Source organism: Sorex araneus, chromosome 2 (assembly GCF_027595985.1).
Source record: "Sorex araneus isolate mSorAra2 chromosome 2, mSorAra2.pri, whole genome shotgun sequence".
NCBI lineage: Eukaryota > Metazoa > Chordata > Mammalia > Eulipotyphla > Soricidae > Sorex > Sorex araneus.
In genome coordinates this window covers 159,035,250-159,050,167 of record NC_073303.1, presented here as the reverse complement: position 1 = coordinate 159,050,167, position 14,918 = coordinate 159,035,250, and the positions used below count along the sequence as shown (strand labels likewise).

Genomic DNA, 14,918 nt, shown 5'->3' with positions numbered 1-14,918 from the left:
AAAAAATACAAACTAACACGTAATGATAGAAATCTGATTAGCAGTTGCCTCAGCACCAGGATAAAGTGAGATGATGATGGAAAGTAAGAAAAAAGCCACAGGAGAAAATGTTTGGGGATGATCGATCACTTCATTCTCTTAGTGGGACAGTATTTGCCAACACGACTTGAATGGCATACTTTATGTGTAGTTTATATTCCACCAAAGAACAGCTTTAGAAAATTTATTTTAAGAAATTCATTTTTCTTTCTTTTTTTTTTTTTCAAAAAAAGCAAGATAGTTTTTGAGTCTCTTGCTCGCGCACCTGTCTTCCCTGGGGCCCCTTTGAGGGAATGAGCTCCAGCTTCCCTCCCTGCCCCAAGCAGAGCTCCCGGTGGCTGAAGACCACCGGAACCTAGCCACAGCCATGCTCAAGGCCCCTTTCCACACGTTCAGACAGGCCTCACACATGTAGGTACCGGCAGAGGAACCCAGGTGTGTGTAATCCCATCAACAGTCAACATTCAGACTTATAAGTGAGCTCCCAGAAGCTATATAACCTACTTCTTATAACCTACTTCTCCCTCTGGGAGAAACTGGCAAGCTACTGAGTTTCCTTGCCCACATGGGAGAGCCTCGCAAGCTTCCCATGGTGTATTCATATGCCAAAGTCAATAACATGCTGGGTTCTCATTCCCCTGACCCTGAAAGACCCTCCAATGCGGCATCGTTGGGAAGGCCGAGTGGAGAGAGGCTTCTAAAATCTCAGGGATAGGACGAAATGGAGAGGTTGCTGAGACCGCTCGAGAAATTCGACGATCAATGGGATGATGATGATGATGATGAATTTTTATTGAAAATTATTTTCAAAGGATGTAAGGGGGGAGAGAAAAAGAGAAGTACATATTTGAGAGAGAACACAAACCTCTCCAGACTATTTTAGCACTCTAAGATCCCTTTCCAATGACTTTACTCACAGTACCTGTATATTGTACAATCAATTATTCTAGGAATGCTTTATGTTTATTTTGATTTGCTTCTTTTTTTAAATTTACTTTTCTTATTGAACCACCATGAGATACAGTTACAAAGCTTTCATGTTTGAGATGCAGCCATACAATGATCAAACACCCATTCCTCCACCAGTGCAAACTTCCTACCACCAATGTCCCCATTATCAATTTGCTTCTTTTTAAATGGTATCTCTTGAACTTCTAGATGCAAGAGTAAAGCATTAAACCTTATGCTTTCTTCCAACTTTTTTCTTTTCTCTGTCACTTCCCTATTCTCTTCCCTTCTCACCTCCCTTTGCAGCCCTCTAATCCTGTTCTGTGGCCCCCATATATGTGGTTTTCAGCTATGCCCCCTTGGAATATCCTTGGGACCGTCAAGGGGACATATGGTCCCGGGTGAGAGATGGTACAATGACGGATAACCAGATTCCTTTCATTATTGATTATTTTCTATTTAGCCAGCTGCTATAGAGAGCACGGCAGAGCCTGGCTAGCTACCCGGGAGGTACTTGATATGCCAAAAACAGTAACAACATGATCTTCGTGTTCCTGGAGCGAGCAGATGCCATTGGACCTCACTAGCATGCAATAGGGCCATATGAAGACGTTACTGTCGCCTGTTCAAGCAAATCAATGAACAATGGGATGACAGCAATACAGTGATTTAGCCAGCTGCTATAAAGAGATTCCAATCGATTTTTAAATTAAATAAGTAAAAATCCAGGTCACAGAAATCTTAACTTGTTTAATTATAAATTATCATTCATCGTTATTTCCTTTATTCTCTTTCCATTTTCTTTGGAGTTTGCCACCTCTATCACATAAACACCTTACACACAAGAGACATAGTCAGTAGGTTTCCATTTAAAATGTAAAATCAGGGACTGGAGTGACAGTACAGCAGGTAGGGCATTTGCCTTGTAAGCAGCCAACCTGGTTTCAATTCCCAGAATCCCATACAGTCCCCTGAGCACTACCAAGAGTAATTCTTGAGTGCAAAACCTGGAGTAACTTCTGTGCATCACCGGTGTTACCCAAAAAGAAAAATAAAACAAAAAATGTAAAATCAAGAACCAGAGAGATTGTAGAGCAGGAAAGGTGCTTATCTTGCATGTGGCTGACCCAGATTCGATCCCTGGTACTCCATAAGAGTAAGCAGCTGGGCACCACTGGGTTTGGCCCCAAAACCAAATAATAATAATTATTATTATTATATTATTTAATATAATAATTATTATTATTATATTATTTAATATAATAATTATTATTATTACTATTAAAAATAAAAAATAAACCTATTGCTTAGTAATACTTGATTGCCCTAAATATAATCAAAAGATTTTTGTTTGTTTTGGGGCCACACCCGATAATACTCAGGAATTACTCCTGGCTCTGCACCCCTGGTGGCACTTGAAGGACAGTATGGGGTCCCAAGGATTGGACCTAGGTCAGCCACGTGCAAGGTAAGTACCCTACCACTGTACTATAGCTCCAGCCCAATCAAGAGATTTTATTTAATGTAGTATAATAAACAAAATCAAGTACATATGTGTAAAATCTTGCATTAAACTTTTCTTTTAAAGATGTTTGCTTTTATATGGAAAAAGAAGGAAAAAAATAGAAAGAGAAGACAAGAGAGAATGGAGTAGCAGCTCAGACTTAAGAATCATAGAGCCCAATACCTATAAAATAGTAAATGCTTAGATAATTGTTGATTAAATACATGTATGAATAAGCACGTTTCTATTATCATTTTATCATCTACCTCCACTTTAGTTCATTAGCATCACATCCATAATCGGGCTTTTTGTTGGCAAAAGGCTATGTTTGAGAGACTTGTAAGTATGAGATGCATATATTATGTCAATTGAGTCATTTTGGTATGAAATAAAAAGGATATTTAAGGGGCCGGAGCAATAGCACAGCGGGTAGGGCGTTTGCCTTGCACGCAGCCGACCCGGGTTCGATCCCCGGCATCCCATATGGTCCCCCAAGCACTGCCAGGAGCAATTCCTGAGTGCAAAGCCAGGAGTAACTCCTGAGCATCTCTGGGTGTGACCCAAAAAGCAAAAAAAAAAAAAAAGGATATTTAAATAAAATGTAACATTGTAGCTCTGTCACCCTGTTGTTCATTGATTTGCTTGAGTGGGCACCAGTAACATCTCCATTGTGAGACTTGTTACTGTTCTTGGCATATCGAATACACCACGGGTAGCTTGCCAGGCTCTGCCGTGCAGGCGCGATACTCTCAGTAGCTTGCCGGCCTCTCCAAGAGGGATGGAGGAATCGAACCCGGGATCGGTCACATGCAAGGCAAACACCCTACCTTTCACTCTTGCTCTTGCTACTGTTATTGCTAGTGCTAGTGCTAGTGCTATTGCTCCATGGATAATATTACTTAATTAAAAAATGAAATAAAATGCTAGTTTTGTTGCTTTAAAGTCCATTATGAGAAGTACCATCATTTAGACTACACTTTTATGTATGCCAAGGAGAAAGTACTCAGCATGAATCTCTAAGAATCTCAAAATTGCTAATTTTTGACATTTATTATAATTTTAATTATATAAAATTAATACAAACCAAATAGTCAATATACCTTGATTTTATATATATATAATACTTGACCATATGCAAGTATCATGGCAAGGAAAGTTATCATTTCTATAGGAACATATACTGTTATATTTTAAGAACCAAAAATATTTAAATGATTTCGTCTCTAAAAATAATGTAACCTTTGCCCAAGGATGTAGCTTAGAGGCAGAGCATATGTCTTCCAAGTGTGAGGCCTCAAGATCAATCCCTGGCCCTGCCAGAAGAAGGTAGTAATATTAACTTTGACACTCTCATCATCATCCCACTGATCGTCGAATTTCTCGAGCGGTCTCAGTAACATCTCCATTGAGATTTTAGAAGCCTCTCTTTACTCATCCTTCCCAATGGTGCCACATTAGAGGCTCTTTCAGGGTCAGGGGAATGAGACCCATTATTGTTGCTGGTTTGGGCATATGAATACGTCATGGGGAGTTTGTGAGGCTCTCCCATGTGGGCAGGAAACTCTCGGTGGATTGCCAGGTTCTAACTAGGCCATAAGATGTCGCTTCCAGGAGCTTGGTCTTATAGTCTCTAGATGTTGGCCATTGGTGGGATTACACAGTGCCACTACAAAATATATTCTTTCAAGTTATTTTTTTATCTATAGCTAGTAGAAAGGTATTTTACTAAACCTCTACAATATTACAATTTTTGAATTACACTGATACAACAAATGTGACAGAAACACATTTAAATCCATGATATACATCACAGTCCTTTAATGAAATTAAATTTTTAAGATAAAGGGGCTGGAGTAATAGCACAGTGGATAGGGCGTTTGCCTTGCATGCAGCCGACCCAGGTTCGATTCCCAACATCCCATATGGTCCCCTGAGCACTGGCAGGAATAGTTCCTGACTGCAGAGCCAGGAGTAATCCCTGTGAATTGCCAGGTGTGACCCAAAAAAAGAAAAAAAAATTTAAGATAAAAACAAATTCCTCACAATGCCCAAGGGTTTGGATGGTCACTTACCTCGAACTTTGAAGTATTTCACATGGTTTGCCACAGCCACTGTCACATTTTCATCTGGGCAAACTTTGACTCCATTAGGAAACAAAGTAGATCGCTTTCTTCTAAGCAACCATCTTCTCTCTGCTTCTCTGTGATACTGAGATCTTTTCTTTTCAGCAGAGAAAGAAGGATCTGTGGCTTCTGAGTCAGTCCAGAGGAAAGAGACTGTATTCTTGGGCTCTTGGGTCTCTTCTAAAGATAAGTAGGTTTGTGCTACAGAGAGTATAGACAAAGTTTCTGATGATGACGATAATAAAAAATAATAGAAGCTGACATTTGTGTCACACTGGATTTTCAAGGCAATGCCCAGGTTATAGACTGAACAGTGACACATTCAGTTTGTTTCTACATTTAGTTCCTACTTCTGTAACTCAAGATTGTTACAGATGAAAATAAAGTATATGTTCAATTTCTACATCAGAATTGAATAAGAAGGGGCCCAAGTGATAGCACAGTGGGTAGCGCATTTGCCTTGCATGCGGCTGACTCAGGTTCAATGTCATGCATCGCATATGGTCCCCCACGCAACGCCAAGAGGAATTCCTGACTGCAGAGCCAGGAGTAAGTCCTGAGCATCACTGGGTGTGACCCAAAACACAAACAAAAATTATTGAAGAGGGTCAGGAGAGGTGATAAATATGACAGGAAGCTTGCCTGTCATGCTGTCCATCCTCATCCCCTGAGTACCACGAATGATCCCTGAGTGCAGAACCAGGAGTAACCTGGTTCTGAGCACTGCTGGGGGTAGTCCCAAAACAAAGCATTGGATATATCTTTTTTTGTTTGTTTGGGACATACCTAGAAAATATCAGAGGATCGTGCAATGCCAGGGATTGAACCCAGGCCTTCAAATGCAAACAAAGCATGCTTTGTATGCACTCAGCCCACTGAACATTCCATTAAGCTCTATTACAGAGATATAAAAACAATTTAAAGCAAAAAATGTCAATAATTAATTTGATTCAATTCCTTATAGCAATAATAACAAATAATAAGCTGGAAAAAATATTAAAATATAAAGAAAGATTTAGAAAACAACATAGATAATTAAATACCTGTTGATGGTAGAAAGACTTCTTCTATCAGGATAAATAGAAAAATAACCAGATAAATCTTCCCCAGATGAAGACACATAATCATATAGGTTAATAGCAAAAGAACAAGAAGAGGCCAAAATCCTTAATTGATCACCCAAAGCCCTAAAAGTTCCAGTAACAAACTGTTACAAGAAAGGCGTAACATTTCAAAGTTTATGTCCAAGAATTTACAATTATTACAAATAGCTTTTTGAAAAATAAATATCCTTACAAAATACCTCTAGCTTCTTTTCCCAATTAACCACCATGTATGAAAGCAGGGAGCTAAGCCAATTATAGCAAAGGAGGAGGGACTATTTCCTTATTCTAATCTAGCCAGCTAAGCTCCTTACCAACACTCCTTCCTGTTAACAAGCGAGCCTATTAAAAATGAGTTTTCATAAACAATTCACTGAAGATACTTATTTCCTTTGTCTACTGGTCAAATCTGATAAATTGACATATTCCCTGAGTTTGAGAGTTGAGGTAGATTATCCGTATTTATTCAAGACATACAACGGAAAGTTAGTTTTCTTGAAGTTCTTTCTCTTTGTAATAAAACTTTTAAATTTCTTGCCTTGATAAAAATTGGAACACCTTTCCCTGTGTTTTTTTTAATCTACATATTGTCATAGGAATAGTAATGTTGTTTCATGATTGAATTGTTATGGATTAATTAATGCATAGGAAATGCATAAAATACTGGCTGGCATGTACTAAGCAAAAAATATAAATGGTAACTGTTAATTAGTTATCTTTATTTTAAAATTTGAAGTACTGTAACCTAACAGTTCTGTAAATAAGTGTTTGGTACATAGAACATTTCAGAAATGCATCTTCCACCGGGGTCTGTTTCTCTCCACCACTGCCTCAAGTCCCCTTCCAGCCAAGTCCCTGCAACACCCCGGCAAGCCCAGTTCTGTAAACCAGTTCTCAGGTTCTAGCGTCTTTGACCATTTGTTGTTCCCATACTATTTTTCTTTAAAGCCTCCACGTGAGAGAGATTATTCTGTTTCTGTCTCCTTCTGGCTGACTGCACTCTGCATAATACCCTCCAGTTGCATCCTCGCACTGGCTAATCAACAACTTCAGTAACTTAATTTGCTCTTAAACAAGATGCATAGTGTGTTTATGTACTGACTAACTCTTAACCAAGAAAGGATCCTTTATTACAATTAAAATTACATAAAATTGCTTTGGAACTGTTCTTTTAAATCAAATAAACCAGTTTGAAAACAATTACTTTAGCCAAAATCCCTCTGCAAGCTAGGATTGATTACAAAACAGTAATAGATTTATTCTTTGTTGCTCCAGAAAACGGGAGGGGGGGCATCTAAAAAGCATCTAAAAAGCATATTTTTCTTGAGGATCCTAAATTACTTAATTTAGGAAAAATCATTCTCAGTGTTAGATATATTAGAGAAGGAATAGGAACACAGGAGCACCTGGTAAACAGGTAGAAAAAGAAGTTTAAAACATCTAAATGTTCTAAATATAAAATGGAACACCTGAAATTTTCACCAACAATTTTGGTTTTTTCCTAGAGATAAAAGTATTATCCTTTTAATTTACAGAAATTCTTTTTGAAAATATTTCAAAACCTTAACTGATTGTCCTTGAACTTTCTTATGCCTCAAGAACTGCTCCAAGAATTATACTCATATAAGACACTAACTATAAAGTTCTCTACCTGAGAGATAACCATAATATTTAAGAAAAGACAAGCAGATTTCTTCATCCATACCTCAACTTCAAATCAGCTAAGAATCACATATGGACTCAAAGAAGCAGTCTAAGCATTTAGTCTACGTTCTATAAACATAGTAAATGAAGGCAATACAAAAAGTTTCTAGTCTTTTAAGATGAGATATCTGTAGCCCACAGGGAAAAACATACGCAGCGCCACCAGTGGTTCCCCAAGCACCACCAGGAGAAATCCCTGGGCACAGAGCCAGAAGTAAGCCTTCAGAACTACCAGGTGTGACCCAAAACAAGAAAACAAAAAATAGTAAAGACAACATGTTCATAAATAATTAAACAGAATAAAAGTACACATTGTTTATCTGAGAAGGTAGGAGAGGAAATGAATTATTCTGTTTGAGAAACTACTAGGGTGGTAACATTTGAGTTAGATTTTGAATTACAATCAGCAGTAAATGGGAGTTCTTAAAAAAAGGGAGTAGCATTTGCAAGGCCTTACTGGAGCGATAGCACAGCAGGTAGGGCATTTGCCTTGCACACAGCCGACCCAGATTCGATTCCTCCACGACTTTTTGTGTTGCCTTCATTTACTATGTTTATGGAACATACAGTAAATGCTCTGAGAGAGCCCGGCAAGCTACCAAGAATATCCCGCCCGCATGGCAGAGCCTGACAAGCTACCGGTGGTATATTTGATATGCCAATAACAGTAACAAGTCTCACAATGGAGATGTTACTGGTGCCCGCTCGAGCAAATCGAACAATGGGACAACAGTGCTAGGACAAAGCTACAGTGCTAAGGTGTGGAGATAGAATATTGCTGTATCTGTTCTGATACAGGTATCTATGGTTTGGGGTTTTAAAGTGACTCTCTGGAGTGTTAAGGGGTGTATGTGCTTGTCTTGCATGTGGTGGTCCTGGTTCCATCCCCAGCAGCATGTATGGTCCCTGAGCATGACAACAAATGATCCCCAAGCACAGAGTCAAGGAGTAATCCCTGAGCCAAGTGTAGCCCCCAAACAAACAAACAATAAAGTAACTTGCATACTCATGGTCTGTAATCTAGCTCCATGTTTTGTTTGTATCAGGATAAATCTTCAAAAACCAGAATGCTAGAATACCAAGCAAAGCAAATCTTCATCTGAAATTCTTGTGGGAGTCTTGTTTTGTTTTGTAACCCCAGCACTGCTTTGGGGTTACTCCTGACTTGGTGCTCAGGGGTCACTTCTGATGGAGCTAGGGGACCATTTGTGGTGCTGAGGACAAAAGCCAGATGAGTTGCATGTATGGCAAGCGCTTTACCCACTGTATTATAGCTCTGGCTCCCTTAAAAGGTCTAGAACTCAGATTTCCTCAAGGTTCAAAACTGATTATTCATTATAATAAAGGAGTCTGCCTGGCTGGATACAGACCATATCAGCATGAGGAAAAATCAGACACATAGAATTAGGTCTTTTAACAGCCCATTGGCAACATTTCCAAAGGGACCAATTTGGTAAAAGAGATTGCAGAGAGGAGTACATGTTTGTGTTTTCAGTAGAGTTTTGTACAATTCTGATCAAACAGGCACTTAAGAGTATGTAAGCCATTAATAATTCTCCCAATACAGACACAATTCAATAATCAAAGTCACTTTCACAATTAAAAAAAAAAAGTCAAATACAGCTAGCATTTTAGGTTTATTTCAATTCATTACATGTCAAAAAAAACAGTACTGAAAGAAAACACGAGATCATTTGCTATAAAGAAAGGGGTTAGATGTAGTGTTAAGTCAAAAGTGATCAAGGCATAAATAATTCTATCTGACTAGAAAATGACCCTGGGAAGATCAATACAGGCCGGAAACAGATCAGACATAGTTCTAGAGAAACTAGACTGATCTGGTTTTCCCAGAAGAGGCTGTCAAATCCTACGAACCACACACATGTACACCATCCCAAAGGTCGAACTCCCTTCCAGGAGACTGTAAATGACTCAGAAATGAGTTAATGCCTTCGCTTGTAGGAAAGTGTCTGCTAGTATGAGAAGCTCTAAAAATGTTTTCTGAATCGAGAATCAAATTAACAATATGGTCCTTAAAACAGGAAGAAAAAGATTAACCTAACAATCTGCTATGCAATGTGCATTGCACAGATGTTTCTTTTATCAGGGGGAGGGAGCCCCAAACAGTGTTTAGGGGCTACTGTCCATTCCAGGGACAGATGGTTCAATGCTAGGGCCTGACAATGCAGTAACACTCCATCCTAGCAGTGCTAGAGTCACCAGAGTCACCCAAGATCACCAGGGTGAGTTGGGGGGGGGACACTCAAGAAGGGCATGCACTGAAGGACCAAATCAGGGTCTTATACACACAAGCCACATAATCAGGATCCCGAGCTATCCTCCTGACCCAAAATGGATTATTTGTAAGAAAAACAATGGCACCCCAGTTTACTGAATTGAAACATGGTTTAATATAAAATATTGATATTCTCAAAACATTATTTCCACAAGAATTTAGGAAATTGAATTTTAAACAGTCTCCAAAACATAATCCAGAACAAGTGTCTTTGAGAAGAACAAAAAAGGTTAAGAAGTCACAAGATGTCTTATATTCTTGCTTCCCCAAATGAGATATACAAAAAAGTCACCTTAAAAAGCCCCCACCCTCCCCACACAGAAACTGGAAATTAAACACTTGATTATTACCATCTTTATAGGAAATCTAAAAAATTAAAATGACAAAAACAAAATTCTCTAAGAACACAAAGATGGTCACATGATTAACAAGGTTTAAGGACACTGAGGCTTAACTGATGGTCTCGATTCACATGATTTTTAAGCAAAATGCTCCAATTTTGAGTTCTATCTTGCTTCACTGTTTATAGGAAGTTAAAGTGTAAATTTAAGAGTTGTTTAAAACGAGATTGAAATCTATTTTTAAGATATTATCAATAATTTTCTTATCAGAGAATAATAATTCCCTAAAATATTCTTGATAACACCAAAAGTTGTGAAATATTTAATCATATATCATCACCATGAGAATTCATGTTACCTAAACATTTAATAAAATATTGTGCTCCATGGAGAGCAAAGACCTCTACAACCTACAATTTAAAAATATAGAAGGAATGAGAGAAATCTGACCTTGTGGATGAATACTGGGTAGACAAAGCTAAAAAATTATACATATTTAGTCTAACAATTATATGTTTTTAAGGGTATTTCTTAAGTAAAATTATGAGGACACCAATTTTATCTTCTACATGTATAGAAACTGTATATATATATATTCTGGGAAAATTCAGGAGTCTGTATATAACTATACTTCAAATAAACTAAGTTGAGCTACATAAATAATTTGTAATATATCTGAACAGTTACATTTTTGTTTTTAAATTTTCAGCTTACATGAAAAAACGCAATCTCAGATCCCCACATAGGATAAAATAAATGGGGGAAATTATTAGAACAGAGTAATGATCCTACCTACTTAGCAATGGAGAAAAACGAGCTGAGCTTGAAAAGTGACTTTTCTCATCCCCCTAACATTATGTCTTTTCTATACTGTACAGAAGGGATGCCGTAAATGGCATTTTCTGAAGCCTCGACACTAAATTCTTTTTTTTAAAAACAAAATACACAGTATTCATACTGCATGCTTGAGCTGCAAAGAATAAAATGACAATTACAATATAATGTGGCTGATCAACAAATCTGACAAGCACTGGGGCTGGCGCTAGGAAGGACTTCACTGCCCTCAACTCCCAGTCACGTGGCAAGTACAGATCACAGAGTTTCAGTATCTACAAAAACATCCCCACATTACATGTGCAATTGCGTAATCCAAGCATATTTATCAGAAAAATAGCAAATATTTAAGAAATCTTCACTTCTATCTCGTAAGTCTATCTATATAACCCCCATTTCTATATCTTCTATAAGAGTCCAACGATTCTAATAATATGTGTTAAGTATTTTAAATAATGTTCAATGACTTAAAAAAATTACTCCAGGTTATTTCTTCTCTGTGAGCTGGCTAAGACAAATGCTGGTAAGCAGCTTTCTGGTAATCGTCTAGAGCATCTGTGTCAGGTCTGCACAGATTAACTAGCTACTGCTGCCCTTCTGCTGCTGTAAGTGGAGTTTCAAGATGAGCTCTCGAATATCTTCCCGTTTGGTCTTGATCACATGACGAGGAAACCACTTCTCCAAATGAATTGGAAATTCAAAGTTAACAATAGGATCCTAATAAAAAACAAAGAACACGGTCATTTTATTTTTTTTAAGTTCTGCCTTTTTAAAAGTTTAGTAGGATAAAACATTTAAAACTTATATTTTTAATTTTAGGTACCATGATTTATATTACTGTTAGTGACAGAGTTTCATGCATGTCATTTTTTAATACCACATCACACAACTAGAGTTTCTCCCCCCGCCCTCACCCATACACTAGAGTATCCCCCTGCTCAATCCTCTCCTGCAAAAGCAACACTTTGAAAAAGATTAAGTACATGGATAGAGAACACAGTCATTTTAGCAGTACAATTTCAAATATGTTTTCATTTCAAGGAATGAGAAATTATTATTTGGAAATAACAGTTTTACAATGTGATAGAGCTCTGAGATGTAATTTACAATGCACACAATTCTTCTAAAGTATTCAACTGAGGGGGCTGGAGCAATAGCACAGCAGGTAGGGCATTTGCCTTGCACATGGCCGACCCGGGTTCGATTCCCAGCATCCCATATGGTCCCCTGAGCACCGCCTGGAGTAATTCCTGAGTGCAGAGCCAGAAGTAACCCCTATGCATTGCCAGGTGTGACCCAAAAAGCAAAAATAAATAAATAAATAAATAAAGTATTCAACTGAATAGTTTTTAGTATAGTCACAGGATTGCACAACCATTACCACAATCAATTTGCAATATTTTTATTAATTGTTAATTCTGGGCCAGAGAGATAGTTCAACTGGCTGAAGGAATGCTCTGATGAATGTTTTGCATGCAGGAGGCCCAGGTTTGAGCTGCAGCACTCTATGGTGCCCCAAGTACCACCAGGAGCGACTCCTGGGCACCATGTCATGAGGAGGCCCTACACACTGCCTAGTGTAGCCCCCAAACAAAAAGAAACTGCTTTTTTTTTTTTTTGCTTTTTGGGACACACCTGGCGATGCACAGGGGTTACTCCTGGCTCTGCACTCAGGAGTTACTCCTGCCGGTGCTCAGGGGACCATATGAGATGCTGGGATTCGAACCCGGGTCGGCCGCGTGCAAGGCAAACGCCCTACCCGCTGTGCTATTGCTCCAGCCCCGAAACTGCTAACTTTTGAATATCCAAATATCACCTGTCCATTATAATGCATGTTTAAGTGAGTTTCCAGTAAAGAATGATTTAACACGATGCAGAAATTAGGCTGGTTTGAAAACAATTTTCCTAACATGCAAACATTTTTAAACTAGTTTTAAACAAGAAAGAAAAAAAAATCAGGCATAAAGCAAAAACAAATGAAAGAAAAAAAAACAGAAAACTGCCTTAATTTAGTGTAAGATGTAACTTCAAGAACTACTATGTTTTCCATTATATTAAACTTAATCAAGGAGTTGCAGGTTCCAACTGCAAAAACATTTTCCCTCATGATGAAAAAAGAAAATTCTAAGAAAAGCTATCTCTACACATCATTTGATGAAACTGTTAGAAGATAGATATAAGAAAGACATATATTTTGTTGAAGAAAGAATTAGGAGCCCCCAGGTATCAAACTAAAAGGAAGTACTACAAGTTATTCTAAGAACAAAAGGTCAATAGAGACATAACTGTACAAGTATTTTAATTAAAATTCATATTGGTTTTTGTTAGGATTTAGTTTACAAAGAGCCACAGGTTTTGAGTAATCTACTTCTTCAAGCTCAAATTTTTCAATCTTAATTTCGCTTATACATAAATGTGCAAAACCCAAGCAAAGCTTATTTTTTTAGTTTTCCCCTCACAATTATACCACATCTAAATCAGAACATCTACTGACCTAAATATACAATAGAAAAAAAATTTTAATCAGAATGATACATATATGGCATTTTATATTCTGAAAAGAAAATAAAATCTCTGGGAAGTGTATAAGGAGGCAAGAATTATTATCCTATAATAACGTTTTCTAGTGTAGAATAAAAGAAGAAGAATAGAACATAAAAACCTTAATGAGTCCCATGATGTTTACCATTTTCTATAATAAAATATTCCTCCCCAATTAGAGCAAAAGTTGCAACTGTACAGTATAATTCTCATGCTTTGAAAGTACCTTTAAAATTTCTCCAAGTTAAAAAAAAAAAATTCTCCAACTCTGGAGCTAGAGATAGTATAGTATGTAGGGCCTGATTTTTTTTTTATCATATTCTGATTTTTAAAAAAGTAACCATTTCTGAGGCAGTCTGGTGAGCAACGCGGCCGGACCCGGATCCGGGCCAACAACACCAGGGATCCAGACGGAGGAGGTAAAGCTGGTACACCTTCTCCGGATGGAGCCCTGGTGACACTGAGCAGCAACTAAAACGGTTCCAGGTTGCGGGACTGGAACACATCCGAGCCGCAGGGGGGCACTGGAGTGGGGCAGCGCCTGCCCGAACTCCAAATGGTCCCGGCCGCCGGAAGTCCCGCCCTCGACCCACCCTAGGCGCCATCTTCCCACCTTCAACAGAGAAGAGGCCAGGCAGTCTGGTGAGCAACGCGGCCGGAGAAATGCTCCGGACCCGGATCCAGGCCAACAACACCAGGGATCCAGACGGAGGAGGTAAAGCTGGTACACCTTCTCCGGATGGAGCCCTGGTGACACTGAGCAGCAACTATAATGGCTCTGGGTTGCGGGACTGGAACACATCCGAGCCGCGGGGGGGGGGGGGGGGGCACTGGAGTGGGGCAGCGCCTGCCCGAACTCCAAATGGTCCCGGCCTCCGGAAGTCCCGCCCTCGACCCGCCCTCAACCCACCCTCGGCGCCATCTTCCCACCTTCAACAGAGAAGAGGCCAGGCAGTCTGGTGAGCAACGCGGCCGGAGAAATGCTCCGGACCCGGATCCGGGCCAACAACACCAGGGATCCAGACAGAGGAGGTACAGCAGGCACACCTTCTCCGGATGGAGCCCTGGTGACACTGAGCAGCAACTAACACGGCTCCGGGTTGCGGGACTGGAGCACATCTGAGCCTCGCAGCCGCAATAGCAGCCGTGCGACCTTTTCTAAAAACTGAAAACATACAATCTTTTAATGACAAACCAATTATCAAATGCTTCCTTAGTAGAGCTGTCTTCCTTGGGGGGAAACTCCAACAACAATAGTGAGTTTCGTTTTGCAATATGGAATGTAATCAAGGTAGAGAGAAAATGAAGTGAAATTCATCAGTTATACAGTTGAGGAGGGGGCTGTTGCGGGGGGATTTTGGTGGTGGAATATGGGCACTGGTGAATGGATGGGTGTTTGAATATTGTATAACTGAGACATAAACCTGAAAACTTTGTAACTTTCCACATGGTGATATAATAAAAATTAAAAAAAAAAAGTAACCA

At 39.0% G+C, this 14,918-nt stretch overlaps 2 protein-coding genes across 6 annotated transcripts in view; both read right to left on the bottom strand.

The window, feature by feature from the left end:
• Positions 1-5,742, bottom strand: part of IMPG2 (interphotoreceptor matrix proteoglycan 2) — an 84,520-nt gene extending 78,778 nt beyond the window's left edge. Inside the window, 2 exon segments of the mRNA XM_055124518.1 lie at positions 4,564-4,815; positions 5,658-5,742. Coding sequence (XP_054980493.1) covers positions 4,564-4,815; positions 5,658-5,742 — 337 coding nt within the window.
• A 4,071-nt stretch (positions 5,743-9,813) lies between these two features.
• SENP7 (SUMO specific peptidase 7) overlaps positions 9,814-14,918 on the bottom strand; it is a 114,440-nt gene continuing 109,335 nt past the window's right edge. For all 5 annotated transcript variants that reach the window (XM_055125307.1, XM_055125309.1, XM_055125310.1 and 2 more), the window contains one exon: positions 9,814-11,609. In XM_055125307.1, the coding sequence (XP_054981282.1) occupies positions 11,472-11,609 (138 nt within the window). In that variant the 3' untranslated portion in view covers positions 9,814-11,471. The remainder of the gene's footprint in view (positions 11,610-14,918) is intronic.